At 40.1% G+C, this 16,815-nt stretch overlaps 1 protein-coding gene across 1 annotated transcript in view; it reads left to right on the top strand.

The window, feature by feature from the left end:
• ACO1 (aconitase 1) overlaps window positions 1-16,815 on the top strand; it is a 59,695-nt gene that overhangs the window by 10,079 nt on the left and 32,801 nt on the right. Inside the window, exons 2-4 of the mRNA XM_082842561.1 lie at window positions 10,450-10,568; window positions 11,619-11,787; window positions 12,840-12,977. Coding sequence (XP_082698687.1) covers window positions 10,472-10,568; window positions 11,619-11,787; window positions 12,840-12,977 — 404 coding nt within the window. The 5' untranslated portion in view covers window positions 10,450-10,471. The remainder of the gene's footprint in view (window positions 1-10,449; window positions 10,569-11,618; window positions 11,788-12,839; window positions 12,978-16,815) is intronic.

The raw sequence follows: 16,815 nt of genomic DNA on the forward strand, positions 1-16,815 counted from the left end.
CAACCTTTAAAAGAATGACATATCCTGAGGATATGACAAAAACTCGTTAAAACCAACTAGGTCCAAGATGGCAGAAGATTTAACTTCCCGTAGACCTTGAGCCTCATTATACACTCATTGTAATATATTAGCATATGCTAAACAACACACAGACAGGCACCATGACAGTTCTGAGGCCAACCATGAAAGGCCAAAAGGTGGGTGGTGCCCTAATTCCTGGAAATCCCCGCCCCCTCTCCAAGATAGAATATTCCACTTGTTAGCTATGAAATTGCCCAGCGCATAGAAACTAACCAGCCCCACATTTCAGGGGCTGCTCTCACTTTCCAAGAGGACCCCACCCCTGGGGCTGCTTCTTTCTGTGGAGTGTGTACCTCTGTAAATAAACCCACTTTCACTTTACTATGGCTCACTCACTTGGCCAGCCATCCCAAGGACTCTAGGCCTGGGACATGACCATTCTCTCATGCCCCATTTTCCCTACAACAGTACTACTCTTTTTCCATTTTTGTTTTTTTTTTTTCCTTTCTTTCTTTTTCATTCTCTCCCAAAATATACAATTGCACTTATGGCTTTAAAATTCTTTTGGTTACAAGTATCACATTTAAGAGATTTTTGTGTTGTTTTTGGTGTGTGTGTATTTTTTTTTCAATACTTTTATGAACAGCTAAGAAGATCAAAGAAGTGACTTGGTCTCTGGGAAAATTCAGAGCTATTCAGCTATTCCATTTTTCCAGATGCGTCTGCAACAAATAAAGCAAAGAACTAATATTTCTAGTTCTCCGCTTTGTAAAAGAACCGAGTTGACAAGCCATGGTGGTTTGAGGGCCTGAATGGTTCTGACCTCAATCTTGTTTATAGACATCCTTGGAATCTCACTTTTGACAAAAAGTTGTTTATAAGTAGCATGATGTTTAGATACACAACAGTTTGGGGGTGGGACCAATTAATTTCTCTTTAAACAGAAAAAAATGAAGCACAGCTAATCTTTTTAGTGAACTGAAGTAAACCCTAAAAGATGCAGTGATACTGCTTTAACTTTGGAGTTGGAAGCCATGAAAATTCAGGGAGGGTATATTTAGGAAAATGTGAGAAGAGAGGAAGAGAGGTGGGTAAACCACATGAATACAGAAGAAACCTCTTTCTGTTGTTAGCATAGATTTAAAAAAAATCTACTCTTGTGTGTCTTTAGATATCCTAAATAAACAGTTCTGAGGGTGTGTTGTCTGTACTTTAGACCACAAAGAGCAGTGATTCTCAACTAATCACCTGAAGGCTCTTTCAGACTATCCAAACTCTCCAGGAAGCTGATTACACACAATCTCCACCCCACCCCCCAACTTTATTCTCCCCATCCCATTACTGAGGGGAATTCTGCTGCCCAGGGTTACGCCTGTCCTCTGCTCTTTCCCACTGATGCGTGGAAATCCTGTGGTTGGTGGTAGGGCCCATTCATATGCATGCCTCTTTCTCTATCATAAGACCTAAGAAGATTCAACTCCGACAGCATAAGCAGCTAAATCTTAGATTTATATACTCCAAAGGCTGGAAAAACACCCGAAAACGTGACTCTTATTTTATCTGATCGTTGGCATTTAGCTAAAATCAGTCGACTATTCCAAACATCTCTACAAATCTGGCTGTACCAAACAGGCATCATGACTGTCAGCTGGGGTATAGTCCCAGGCGATCCTCTAGCAAGAGCAGTGACTTAGCATTGTACTGTCCATATGCTGTACTCGGGCTCCCTCACAAAACCCATTGGCAAGACTGCTGCCTGGGCTTGGAAATGGTCTGGGTTACAGGTAGCAAAGCTCACTGACCCCAGTGGGGATTCTGCCTGTGAGGTAAGCTACTTGGTCACTTACTTAGCTATAACCAACTAGGTTCCCAGTGCACCTGAGCATGGGGTCAAACTGTGCATTAGATTTTAGGGCTCCCTTCAGGTAAAGGGGAATCTTACACACTGCAAGTCTCAAGATCAGGTAGAGGCCCCAGGCAGTCCTTGCCTCTCCAGGACTACAGAGCTGAGTCTCACCCACAGGAACAGTGCAGTGAAGTCCCCTCGGAGATGAGAACATTTGGTCTCCAGAGGCCATCTTAGTGACCCTCAGTTTGCCCTTTCTGGCAGACAGGGAGTTTACAAAAGAAGAAATTCAGGTTCTAACAGAGGGATGGAAAGGTATTCACCTTCACTAGCAATTAGAGAAATGCCCAAGGTTAGCTTTTTAATCTCTCAGTTTGGCAAAAGGTAAAGACCAATTATGTTGCCTGGTTTAGGCACCTTCATTTACTCACTGCTTCAGAGAAGGGTCATAAAATTGGTACAGCCTTTCCCTGGCAACCTGGTGATGTGCAAGCCAATGGAGATATCAGATCCTTTCACCCAGCTGTCCTACTTCTAGGAACTGAGAGCTACGAGTTTATTTTAAGGAAATGGATTAAGGAGCTATTCGAAGAAATGTATACAAAAGTTGCAAGCGGTATTTGAATGTTAGTACTTGGAAACAACCTGTGTATTTTAATAATAAGAGATTTAAATAAATTATATATCTGAATGATAGATTTTTATGGTGTAGTTAAAAGTGATATAAAATATCACATGATGGCTCTATAAAGATGGTTGTGGTCTACTGCTGAGTGGAAAAAAAAGCAAGTTACAAAACAATGTGAGGTCTAATCATTTTTTAAAAATCCAAGTACATTTAAAAGTCATGTTAAATGAAACTCCAAACCATGGTATTACAGATGACTTTCATTTTCTTCTTTTTGTTCACTTGCATTTTCTTTTTTTTTGTGAGTTGTGTTTCTTTTTTTAATTAGGTTCTACTTCTATACATTAGTGCAATCTGATCATACAGTATTTGTCTTTTTCTGACTCATTTCACTTAGCATAATGTCTTCAAAGTCCATGTTGTCACAAATGGTAGGATTACCTCATTTTTTATAGCTGATTAATAGTGTTTCCACAATGAGCATCTATTTTTAAAATTTTCTTTTAGGGACCTCCCTGGTGGTCCAGTGGCTAAGACTCCATGCTCCCAATGCAAGGGGCCCAGGTTTGATCCCTAGTCAGAGAACTAGATCCCACATGCATGCTGCAACTAAGAGTTCACATGCCACAACTAAAGATCACACATGCTGCAACTAAAGATCACACATGCCACAACGGAGATCCCAGGTGCCCCAACTAAGACCCAGCGCAGCCTAAATAAATACATAAAAATTTTGTTTTTAAAATTTTCTTTTAATGTATTTTTCTGATCTTTTTTCTAAGTTTTTTTTTAAATTGAAGTGTAGTTGATTTATAACATTATATAAGTTTCAGGTGTACAATATAGTGATTCACAATTTCTAAAGATTATACTCCATTTATAGTTATTATAAAATATTGGCTATATTCCCTGTGCTGTACAATATATCCTTGTAGCTTGTTTATTTTATACATAGTAGTTTATACCTCGAAGACCCCTACCCCTGTCTTGCCCTCCTCCCTTTCCTCTCCCCAATGGTAACCACTAATTTATACTCTATATCTGTGAGTCTTTTTTTATACTCACTAATTTGTTTTATTTTTTAGATTCCACATAGGTTATAACTGGTCTCGTTTTTTAATTGAGTTGTTTGTTTTTTTGGTATTGAATTGTATGAACTGTTTATATATTTTGGATATGAACTAACCCCTTATTGGTCATATCATTTGCAAATATTTTCTTCCATTCTATAGGTTGTCATTTTGTTTTGTCCATGTTTTCCTTTGCTGTGCAAAAGCTTTTAAGATTAATTAGGTCCCATTTGTTTATTTTTGCTTTTGTTCCCTTTGCTTTAGGAGACAGGTCCAAAAAAATATTGCTATGACTTATGTCAAAGAGTGTTCCATCTACGTTTTCTTCTAGGAGTTTTATGGTTTCTGGTCTTACATTTAGGTCTTTAATCCATTTTGAGTTTATTTTTGTATATGGTGTTAGAAAATGTTCTAATGTCATTCTTTTACATGTAGCTGTCCAGTTTTCCCAGCGCCACTTTTTGAAGAGACTGTCTTTTCTCCATTGCATATTCTTGCCTCCTTTGTTGTAGATTAATTGACCATAAGTATGTGAGTTTACTTCTGGGCTCTATAGTCTGTCCCATTGATCTAAGTGTCTGTTCTGTGCTGTTTCTGTTTTGTTATATTCATTCATTTGTTTTATTCTTTAGATTCCACAGGTAAGTGATAACCTTTCTCTGTCTGATTTTTTTCACCAAGCATAATACCCGCCAAGTCCAGTTGTTACAAATGGCAAAATTTCATTCTTTCTTATGGCTGAGTACTATTTCATTGTATATATGTACACCACATCTTCTTTATCCATTCATCTGTTGATGGACACTTAGGTTGCTTCCATATCTTGGCTACTGTAAAGAATGCTGCTTTGAACATCGGGATGCATGTATGTCTTCAGATAAGTGTTTTCGTTTTCTTCGGGTATATACACAGCAGTGGAATTGCTGGATCATGTGGTAGTTCTGTTTATAGTTTTTGAGAACCTCCATACTCTTTTCCACAGTCGTTGCATCAATTGACATTCCCACCAATAGCGTACGAGGGTTCCGTTTTGAGGGTTCCGTTTTCTCCACATCCTCGCCAACATTTGTTTTTTGTGGTCTTCTTCATGGTAGCCATTCTGACAGGTGTGAGACTGGTTTTCATTTGCAAAACCACTGACATTGTGGTTTGCATTTCTCTGATGATTAGCAATGTTGAACATCTTTTCATGTGCCTGTTGGCAATCTATATATCTTAACTTTACTCTGTATCTTTCTTTTTTGTGTTCATTTGCATATGAATGGTATGTGGGTCTGATATTTACATCAACAGAATTGATTTGTCATTCCTCTGCCTCTCTTGGAATAAACTAGTCATCAAGAGCAGTTAAAAACTTAACCACAGGTTGTTTTCCCAAAGTTTAGCTGTCAGTCAGTTCTCTGGAATTTTGAACCACGGAAGGTTCAGTGAATGATTATAGAACTAACTTACAAAAGTGCCAGAAGACTGTGATACGCCTAAGTAGTACTTTTTTCAACTCTACTTACCAAGGATTTTAAGGTGTTTTTGTTTGTTTGTTTGTTTTCTCTGCCAGAAATTTGCTTTTTTACTGGAGGGAAAATCAGCTATATTTCTCCTGGTGCTACCACTTAAAATCCTGTGACCCCAGGCCATCAACTTCTTTTTAGGGCCTCTATTTTCTCATCAGGGGAATGTTGGTCCCCTGATGTAGTCCTAGGTAAAGTTCTTTAAGGTAGGCTCACCATTCTCTGATTTATCTCATTACCTCCTTAGCATCTAAGATCAAAGTGTCCCTAGCCTGTGGTGACGGATCAATGCCAAGCCACACATGTACAAGTGAAGGTGCCTCTCCAAGTAAGTCACATGCCAGTGTCCTAAATTGAGGCCAGAGGTCAGTTGGCAGCAACACTGTCTGTGGCTGGAGAGGATCCCCAGCACTGAACTCCCTCAACCTTTTTTACTGGGAGAGTAGTTCATGTGTTAAGTGTCTCAGATCTGCCTGCCTGTGCCTACTATTGAGTATTTTTAGTAATTTACTTTAAAAATCTGGTGTCCAGCACTCCCTTCCCCACCCCCACTCTTCGATGCACAAAATGTATCTGTAAGGATCATGCCAAGTCACCCAGCTGGTATTTCAGGATGGGTTAGCTTTGAGAGACACCGTTTTGCTACCAAATAATTATCTTTTCTTTCCGAATGTGAACAGATGTAGTGAAGGGTTTCAGAGACGGTGCAAGTGTCTCCTTTTGGATTCCTTTTCTTTGAGAACTGTCCATGGGTCCCACTTGATTCAGAGGCCAGGCAGGTATCAGCAGTCCTAGCCTTCTCAATACAAGTGTTCAGGAAGGGCAAGTTCTGAGTGAGCTGTAAACGCGCTGCTTAAAAGATATCATTTGCCCTTCTTTCCTTTTTTTTTTCCTCGTTTTTTTTTTTCCTTTGCCTCCATGCAGTACCACCTTATTCTGTGGAACACAAGAGGCAGCAACCCGAACATATTTCCATGCATACTAATTCTTCCCTCTTCCAAAAGAGAAAAAAACCTAGGATGACACTCCACCCTCTCCCCCCAGATCCTCTCTGTTTGCTCATTCCTCTCTTTTATTAGTATTGAATGGGGATTAGACAAAACAGAAAAAAAGGCAGGAACAATGCAGATAAGAAAGGAATTGAAACAGTGGGGTCTGTGCTTTCTGTGGTTGTGGAAGTAGACAGGATTCCCTGGCCAGTTGGTGGCGTTTCTAGCAAAATCACAGATCTTGGGATAATTTGGGGTAATACTCAAGGTTTGGGGATGGGCTAGGATAAGGCAGGGTAAGGCAGACCTAGGTACATTCACAATGCCTAGATTCTACTTTGTATCTGGACTGTTCCCAAACCAAAGATCTTTCCCCTCACACCCTGCTTGGCATGTGGTTGTTTTGGCTCCCTCTTGGGACTACTAAAGCACTAGGAACTCCTATAAGGTCATTTGAAACAAGAGTGATAGAATGAGTGAAACTGTGGAGTGGCTCTGACTTCCAGAACCCAACAGGCTTATAAGGGGGTGGGGGGGGGGAGGTCCATTTCCCAACTTCCAAGCAAAACCAGTTTGGGGTTGCAAAAACACAGCTCCTGTTGCTTTCCACTGACCTGTGGCTCAGAGTGGCAAGGGACATGTGACAATCAATGCCTGGCTCAGGCCACTGTGCTGGGTGACCCCTAGAAAGAAGGAAAGGCAACTCTAGTATTCAAAACTGCCTCTTGGAGGAGGATTTCTCAGGCCCATGCGTCTCCTGGCTTTTTTCAGCTCTGGGGGTTGGTTGGTGACCTCCAGCCAGCGCCATCTTCAAACCAGGAGTTGCCACACCTGGAGAGGCAGCCCCAAGGGGCTGGTGGAAAAAGCCAGAGTTCAAAACCTAGCTCTGCCTCTTACTGGATGTACGCCCTGAGGCGAGTTTTTCCATCTCTCTGAGCTGCAGTTTTCTCAGCTGTAAAATGGGAGTAATGATAGGCTGGAATTTACAGAGATGTTGCCAGAGTTATAGAAGATGGTATGAAGCACTTGGCACGCGCTGATACTTAGTAATTAGTCACTGGCTCTTCTCTCTCCTAACTTCTGCAAGTAAAATTTCCTTCATTTATATAGTGAAACTACACAATTATCTAGTCTCTAAGGAAAAAAGGAGGCAGATGGAGAGTGCTTTATACGACACATTTTCTACAAGAGCCATACTGGTCACTATATCCATCCTGAAATACCAGCTGGCTTTGTAGGGTGGTAGGAACAGCAGGAATCGTGTAAGGCTTCCAGAGTTCTGCCAGGGCATTTATAAGGTACGGGGAAGCAAACTGACACGTTGTGTCCTGTGTCCTCACTGCATCATGGCAAATATGGGTACAATTTGGCAACTGGTTTAACCAAAGAATTTTGGCAAACTGAGCCCCTTTAGGGATGATTCAGTGACTTAAGGCTTTTGAAAGATATGAACAGCCCACCGTGCCCAGTTCAGCGAGGGGTTCCTACCACTTCCGGAGTTTCCTGCCTGAGTTTTCTCTCTGTAGTTACCTCCCATTCCTCCAAAACATCTGCCAGGCTAAGTTAGAACACAGGTCAGGTAGTGCCCCTCAGGCATGTTTGGTTTGGCCATTGTGCTGCAGGCCCACTCAGTAGTTTAGAAAAATCTAGTTACTGACATTTATAAATCAAGAATGTTCGTGTAGAAATCCAGATTGCCAGCCTCGCTTGAAAACTTGGCTCTGTCCACACTGGGCTGGCATATTCCAGCATGCAGCCCGCGGCTGGAGCCAAGTGGCTGCCGCTCCCTTAGCCGGGCAAACGTTGCCCAGGCTGCCAAGCCCCTGTGCTGCCTGCTTCACTTGTTCAGGCCCCCTTCCTGAACCGTATGGTATTTTGGTTGCGATTCACTCCCCCTCTCAAACATATACTTTCCATGGTACCTCCCTGCTTTCTGAATCAAGTGTACCTTCTTCACCTGGTCCTCCACGGTGTCCAGCAATGATTCTCAAACTGGACACGTGCTAGAGACACCTGGGAGATTGTCGAATTCCTGGCGCCTCCCCCAGTCCCTTCTGATTCAGTAGCTCAGCGGCGGGACTCGGGAGCCTATTTTTAACAAGAAAGAGCCTCAGGTAATTCTACTGCAGATGATCTAGGGCACGCCCCAGCATCCCGTGCTAGGCTTTCTTTAGTTTCAGTTCCGGAATTCCTAGAGAAGTCAGTTAGCCTTCCCTCTCCCCCACCAAATGGCAGCTCCTGCAAAAACCACGTGGGACTAGGGGAAAGAGGCGATTCCCAGTAAAAAGGTGCTCGGCAGACCACCGCACTCTTCCTTCTCATTCTCTCACGCCTGTTGCCGGTGCCCGGCTCATCCCATTGTCTCTGCACTCGTAACTCCAGGAAGGCAGGGGTTGCTTCTCACTCAGCTGCCTCTCCCCAGAACTGCCTGGCCCTGGACTTCAGACACAGTGGGTGTGCTCATCATCTATCTCTTTTAAGTTTTTAACTAGTTTTCAAACAGTTATATTTGTACAGTTAAAAATGCAAATAATACCAAAGGATATACAATGAAGCTGAGTCTTTCTCCCAATCCTGACTTCAAGGCCGCTGTCCCTCTTAAAGGAACCAGTCTCTTTTGTGTCTCAACGAAGACATGGGCCTGTCTATGGAGACAAGGCCCACTTGTCACTTTTTATCCCCACAAACAGTTGTTTTCTGTACAAATGGTCCTCGACTCACAATGGTTTGACTTACAATTTTTTGACCACTTTGGTGCAAAAGCGATAGGCATTCAGTAGAAACACACTTTGAATTTTGAATTTTGATCTTTTCCCGGACTGGTGATATGCGGTACAATACTCTCTTGTGACGAGTCCCAGTCAGCCACACGATCAGGAGGATGAACAACCGACACCCTTACAACCATTCTGTACCCAGACAACTACCCTGTTTTTCATTTTCAGTACAGTATTCAATAAATTACATGAGATATTCAGCACTTCGTTATAAAATAGGCTCTTTGTTAGATGATCTTGCCCAAATGTAAGCTAACGTTAAGTGTTCTGAGAATATTTGAGGTAGGCTAGGCTAAGCTGTGATGTTCAGTAGCTTAGTATATTAAATGCATTTCAACTTACGATATTTTCAGTTTACAATGGGTTTATCAGGGTGTTACCCAATCATAAGTTGAGTAAGATATTGTACTTTGTTTTCATTTTATAGTAATATGATGATCATTCCATATCAGTCATCCCCAAAATAGGTTTTATGAATATTTATTCATAAAAACCTTGGATTAGATAGGGGAATGTTACTGTAATTATCTTAAAATTAAGACTATTGGAGAATGGATCGATTAAAAGACTTTTGCCCAAGGGGTAGGACTAGAAAGCAAGTCTTCCGACTTCCACCCCGGAGTGTTTTGCTCTAAGTTATATAGTTATTTGAAATCGCTGTTTATCTGTGTGGTGGAGGCCAGGAACAGTGTCCTTTCTTGTTCACCACTTATAATTTATAAAAAGATAAAGAGAGGGCTTCCCTGGTGGCGCAGTGGTTGAGAGTCCACCTGCCGATGCAGGGGACATGGGTTCGTGCCCCGGTCCGGGAAGATCCCACATGCCGCAGAGCGGCTGGGCCCGTGAGCCATGGCTGCTGAGCCTGCGCGTCCAGAGCCTGTGCTCCGCAACAGGAGAGGCCACAACAGTGAGAGGCCCGTGTACCGCAAAAAAAAAAAAAAGATAAGGAGAAATTCTGCCCAGAGCTGGGGTAGAGGGTCCTCTCCAAACATATCTGGGGAGTTTGGGCATTTATGCCACCACAGTGTACCTTAAAGATTACCTGATGTGAACTCACTCTTGCTACCAACTCAAAAGTGAGTTGGGCAGACTTCCAACTAACAGGTTTATTTAAAACGCTGCAGAGACAGTTACAACAGAAAACAGCTGCTTTCAAGTCCGCTCTTCCAGAGTTCTGAGTTTTATACGGTTGCACAATGTCACCTGCTCCGGACCTCTTAACCTCCTATCAAGCAAAACATGAGTCCAGTTCAGAGGTCTGTCCACATATTCGAGATTCACCGTGCAACACATCCTTCATTTCCCTTCTTCCTCATGACTTATCAGTGCAAGAATTTTGGAAAGTTGTATACAGATAAGGCAAAAGAAGTTTGGAATTGTATGCACCCTTGAGAGGTGAATCCTAGCTTTCACAAATAGCTTCACAGAGCCCACTTTCTTTGCTAAGGATATCATTTTTTATTCATTTATGTCCCACCTTTCCCCTACTCTGAGAAGATAAGTGATTTCTTGAAGTGAATGTATCATAATCGTTAAAGAGGGCAAACACTCATTGAATAAATAAGGTCCAGCTTTGAGAGTAGAAATTAAATGTTCTCTGTCCTTTTCAGGGACACGTGGCCATCAGGAATAATGAGCAACCCATTTGCACACCTCGCTGAGCCTTTGGATCCTGCACAACCAGGAAAGAAATTCTTCAATTTGAATAAATTGGAGGATTCAAGATATGGTAGGTACATGGCTCTATGATGTAAGTGCTCTGATAGTAATTGGAATATCATTTGCATAATAAGTAAGCTACTTAATAAATTAGGCTTTAGGAGAGTTGGAAGAGGGAGTAGCAGAGATGGCTGAATGGTCTTGGGTTAACCACACAAATACACACCTTTCTTACATTGCTCGTTTTCAAGTAGATAATAATGATTATATATATGTAACATTTACATAACATTTAGTATAGAGAGTGTTTGTACATATATATTGTTTAATCTGAATAACAACCCTATCATGTCATGTTTAAAAACATAAGAAGTCCTGAGGAAGCTGAGGCCCAGAGAGAGTAAATGATATGATTAAATAACAACTATGTAGGTAGCAGAAGAGGATGAAAACACAAGCCTTTTTTATTCCAACTCCTATGCTTCTCTACCTTTGTAGTCTTGCCTTTTCTGGATAATACTGGTAAATAATTCTCATGTATCCGGATGGACCATTTCTTTTATAAACAAAATAACTTTTCTTAATGAATTACCATTGTTTTATTCTAGAAAACACAGTTACCAATGACCACACTACATGGTGTTTAGGGGTTTATTTCCTTTGAAAGATGTATCTGACTATTCTTTAGTCTTATAATAATCGTAAAGGGGTTATCTTCTCATTTCTTAAACACTAGGTTTCATAAGAAATACTACTGTATGTGTGTGTACTTGCTAACAGTAATACAGTAAATTATCTAGACTCATGTCTCTCATGATGACTTAAGGGAAATTCTGTTACTGGATTCCAAGGCTAGGCAACCATTTATTATGAAAGATTTAAGTGTAATATTTTCTTTTTGCCTAGGCTGTTGGTATTTTCTAGTACTGAATGTCTCCTAAATCCATTCAATAGTCTTATATTTTAAACTGTTGGAATCAGTTTAAATTTACTCTCTTTCCCTGCTGGAAGAATAGTGTGATGCCTTGTATCAAGTCTGTATGGAGTTTGGCTTTAGAGAGCTCTTATAATAAGATGTCTCATGGGTTTGGTTTTGTTACACTTTCTCCTTTACTCCTAGGACGACTACCATTTTCTATCAGAGTTCTCCTGGAGGCAGCCATTCGGAACTGTGATCAATTTTTGGTGAAGAAAAATGATGTTGAAAATATCCTAAATTGGAATGTCATGCAGCATAAGAACATAGAAGTGCCGTTTAAGCCTGCCCGCGTCATCCTGCAGGACTTCACGTGAGCCTCATGTCACTTCACTCTGTTTTTCTCTGCATCCCTTGTCAGCCTTTAAAGAAAGCTTCTTAAAAGCAAAAATAAAAAACACAGTGACTGTATAATTTTTCACTCAACATTCAGAGACGGTTGAAAGCAAAAGAGGGCAGTCATCCCAGACGGGAAGAGATAATCTCAGGCAAATCAGGATGCATACTCACTCCACCTTTTCCAGTGGCAAAGATCTTTGTCCTTGGTCTTCAAGATCCTAGTCCTAAGTGTACTAGCAAAAGTTGAAAGAAACAGTATGGAGTGGAGCTATCTCGGAATCTTTTCGCCCCTATGTCCTATCACCCAAGGAGCCAGGTTTCAAACAGCTGTCCTTGGAACGTTGATATGTGTCACCTGAGGGGAGATACGTAGCTCACAAGGCGTGATGTGTTGCTGTTAAGCCTCTGTTCACATCCTGCTATTCCCAGGAATTGCTCCCTATCACGGCTTCATTTTGAGACATGACCGTTTCATTTTGAAATGATGTTATTTTATTCCTTCTGGAGAGCAAATTTCATTTTTTTTAGAGGAAAGATCACCCAAATTTTATTCTCTAATAAAAAGGAAGCATTCACTTAGTATAAATTTGATTCACAGCCTACTTTTCTGAATTATATCCATTCCTTCAAATTTGGTCTGAAGTTGAAGGATGTGATCTTGTACAGGTCTTTGTCAGCCCACCATATGAAAAGGGAACAGTGATGGCAGAAAAAGTTCAAGAGTTTTTAATTGCCAGCTTTCCCACAGCTTCTCTGTTTAGACCATGTTGGCTGTGACCTTCAATGCAGGGATAAAATTGCATATAGAGATACCACTCAGTCGCGGCACTTATTACTGATGTGATTTCTGCTGAAGGGAATGTGTTTAGACACTTTCACTTTTCTAACACATCCATTGTTAGCACCACTGATGAAATAGCCGATGAAACAGCCCCATTGCCAATATGATCAGCAGAGGCAAAAGCTGAAAAATCCCATGGCACTTGTTTAACAGATTTGTTTTCTGCTTAATCTCCCTTTTCTTAGGGGTGTGCCAGCTGTGGTTGACTTTGCTGCCATGCGTGATGCTGTGAAAAAGTTAGGAGGAAATCCAGAGAAAATAAACCCTGTCTGTCCCGCTGACCTTGTCATTGATCATTCCATCCAGGTTGATTTCAACAGAAGGTGAGAGACTAGGATGAATAGTTGGGTTTTCTGCTTTGTGCAAAATCTCAGAGTGTAAGTCTTTTTTGTGTGTAAAAGGGAACCCTCCTGCACTGTTGGTGGGAATGTAAATTGATACAACCACTATAGAGTTTCCTTAAAAAACTAAAAATAGAACTATCATATGACCCAGCAATCCCACTACTGGGCATATACCCTGAGAAAACCATATTTCAAAAAGACTCATGTACCACAATGTTCATTGCAGCACTATTTACAATAGCCAGGACATGGAACCAACCTAAATATCCATTGACAGATGAATGGATAAAGAAGATGTGGCACATATATACAATGGAATATTACTCAGCCATAAAAAGAAACAAAATTGAGTTATTTGTAGTGAGGTGGATGCACCTAGAGTCTGTCGTACAGAGTGAAGTAAGTCAGAAAGAGAAAAACAAATACTGTATGCTAACACATATATATGGAATCTAAAAAAAAAGGTACTGCTGAACCTAGTTGCAGGGCAGGAATAAAGAGGTAAACATAGAAAATGGACTTGAGGACACGGGGTGGGAGGGTGAAGCTGGGGCAAAGGGAGAGTAGCATCGACATATATATACTACGGAATGTAAAACATTTGGCTGGTGGGAAGCAGCAGCATAGCACAGGGAGATCTGCTTGGTGCTTTGCGATGACCTACAGGGGTGGGATAGGGAGGATGGGAGGGAGGCTCAAGAGGGAGGGGATATGGGGACACATGTATGCATATGGCTGATTCGCTTTGTTGTACAACAGAAACTAACACAGTATTGTGAAGCAATTATACTCCAATAAAGATCTATTAAAAAATAAAAAAATTAAAAAAAGAAGAAAAATCTTTAAAAAGTATATTCAGGAAAACTCAAACTTAATAAATATTTTCCCCTGAAGTTTTTTTTTTTTTTCCAGGGTGGGGGCAGGGGGGATTAAGTCTTTTTTTTTTTTTTTCTATTTACTTCTTGGGTGAGAACAGCCTGTGTTTAAGCTTGAAGTCTGGGTGAAAAACACATACAAATTCTGCCATGAGAGCTTGTCAATACAAGTATGTGTTTGACTTTAAAAGAGTTTGGCTTTTTTTTTTTTCTCCCAACCACTGGAGTCTTATTCCTTTTTGATTCCAAGTAACTATTTCATATCTGGCCATCTCTGCCTCTCCACGTGGGTGTCCATAAACTCTATCCTTTTCCTTTTTTCCTTCTATTGTTCAGGATATCCACTTCTCTCTTCCTGCTAAAATCGTACCAACAACCTACCAATCCTACCAATAAAATCTCAGTAGCAGAAGACAATAAGAATTTATTTCTTACACATCTACAAGTTGGGTGGGAGCTCAGCTGATCTCAGCTGAATGCAGTTGGGCAGCTGTGCCTCACCCAGCCTTGGCTGGGTTGACTGCTTACACTGCACTGCACATCGGTAGGGCAGCTGGGACAGCTCCATTCTATGTGTGCTTCTTTGGGAGCCCAGGCTAAAGGAGAAAGCAGCTATGTGGTGATCACAGAGGCTCAAGAAGGCAAGCGGGACCCTGCAGCATCTCTTGAGGCTTAGATGAGGACTGACATAGGATCACTTCTATTCACAATCACATTAATCAAAGCAAGTTGCACAATTTAGCCCAAAGTCAGGGGTGAAGGAGTACACTCCAGTAACTGCAAGATTACACAACGAGGATTTGGATACAAGGAGGGCAACCAGGTACTACTAGAAGGCTGATATCTTAACCTAGAAGTATAACTAAATAAAATTATTTCCAACTTTAGATAGAACTTTAGTTAGAAAGAAATAACTGTTCTGCATACAATGCTGGGAAAATTAATTATTTGGTAGAGAGAACAGTTCATATAATTTAAAGCATTAATATTTTAAAAATTAAATCATCAAAGATTTTGAAGAAAATTTAATTATATAGTGTCAAATGTCTTGATAAGAAAAACCTTTCTAAATTTAGAAGCAATGAATGAAACAAAGGGGGAAAAAAATCTATAGATTTAATGACTTCAAAGTTACCAGGAGATAATTTGAAAAATATTTTCAATAAAGAGTTAATATCCCTAATATATAAAGAGTATGTATAACCTATTAAAAAATAGTAAAACCTAGCAAATAAATGGGCAAAGGAAAGTGGACATTTCACAATAAAAGGAAATACAAATGGTAAATAGTATATAAAGCCTTTTCAACTTTACAAGTAATAAAAAGGTAAATCCTTGAGATACCATTTTCTCTTATCAACATAGTTTAGAAAATAAATGTTATTAATTATAAATGTGTCATGAGGGAGACACTTTTATACACTGCTGATAGCACTACAAATTAGAAATGATGAAAGCAATGTGCCATATCCTTTGTCCTGGAATTTCCACTTCTAAACATACACTTTATAGATATCTGAAATTCAGCAAAAGCTTAATGACTAAATAGTGCTTATTAAAGTATTATTTATAATAGTGAAAACTTAAAAGCATTCTAGGTGTCCAACAAAGGAGAGTGATTTATTAAATTATGGTACATCCTTAAAGTAAATGATTAAGTAACCTTTACGGTTATATTTTAATCCTTAATAACATTTGGAACATGCTCATGTCTTGGCTCAATGAGCTAGATAAAAATTGCATGTATAGAGTGATCTCAGCTTGATGAAACTCTAGGCAAAGATTACAAAATTGGAAAGAGAAGTGCCAAACTGCTAAGCGACTGTAACTATTCTTTATTTTTACAATAAAAAGCTATTGTTTTTATAATAGAAAGTCATTTAAGAATATGAAACCAACCACTCAAAGGAAAAAAAAAGCAAAAACGTTTATTTGCTTCCTTGGGGATTTAAGTGGGTTGCATACAGCCTCAAGAGAAATGTAGACACTGGTCATTCTCAAATTAGTATTGCCAATATCCAAACCAGAGAAATTCAGGAATAGAGAGAAAACTGCTTTGTCTCCTGAATTGATGGTTCTTGGAACAAACAGACTGGATACTTGCTACTTCTTTCCTTTTCTTTGGACTCAACCCATCCTTGGGCAATATGTCCTTTTTTTTTCTTCCTTAAATCACATACGCTCAATTTAATGTTTTGATTTCAAAGGGAAGACTTAAAAATACACAAACTATTATCCTATTGGAGAGTATGTTTCCTAAAGTCCCACTTCAGAGATTATTAAAAGTAGCCTCACAAAATCATGGGCAACTTTTTCTTGAAGACTCATTGGTGTTGATGGATTTACCTTCATTTCCCTGGCCTGGAAGGTGAAAGTACTGGTGGAGACAGAATTGTAATTGTTTTAATTTCTAAAGTTATTTGACTCAAAACTCAAAAGAGCTCCTGACAATTAAGCAGGTAAAGAATCTGAGTCAGCACCAAGTTCATTGTGACTTGGTATCCTCCTTAAACCTTGACATCCATCAACTCTGGTTTCAATTTTTTATGGACCTTTTTCATTTATACTGTAATACTAAAAACATTATGATGAAAATAGCAAAGTCTAGTGGTGAACTTTGATCCAAAATGATATCCAAATCTAGCAAACACTTCTTTTTTTTAATTAAAGAGAAACACTTCTATGAGAAGTATTTTCTTTTTTTAATATATTTATTTATTTATTTATTTTTGGCTGCGTTAGGTCTTATTTGCTGCTCACAGGCTTTCTCTAGTTGCGGGGAGCGGGGGCTACTCCTCGTTGCAGTGTGCAGGCTTCTCATTGCAGTGGCTTCTCTTGTTGCGGAGCACAGGCTCTAGGTGCGTAGACTTCAGCAGTTGTGGCACATGGGCTAGTCAGTAGTTGTGGCACATGGGCTCAGTAGTTGTGGCTTGCGGGCTGTA

The sequence above is a fragment of the Leucopleurus acutus genome, assembly GCF_964270905.1.
Source record: "Leucopleurus acutus genome assembly, chromosome: 7".
Lineage (NCBI taxonomy): Eukaryota > Metazoa > Chordata > Mammalia > Artiodactyla > Delphinidae > Leucopleurus > Leucopleurus acutus.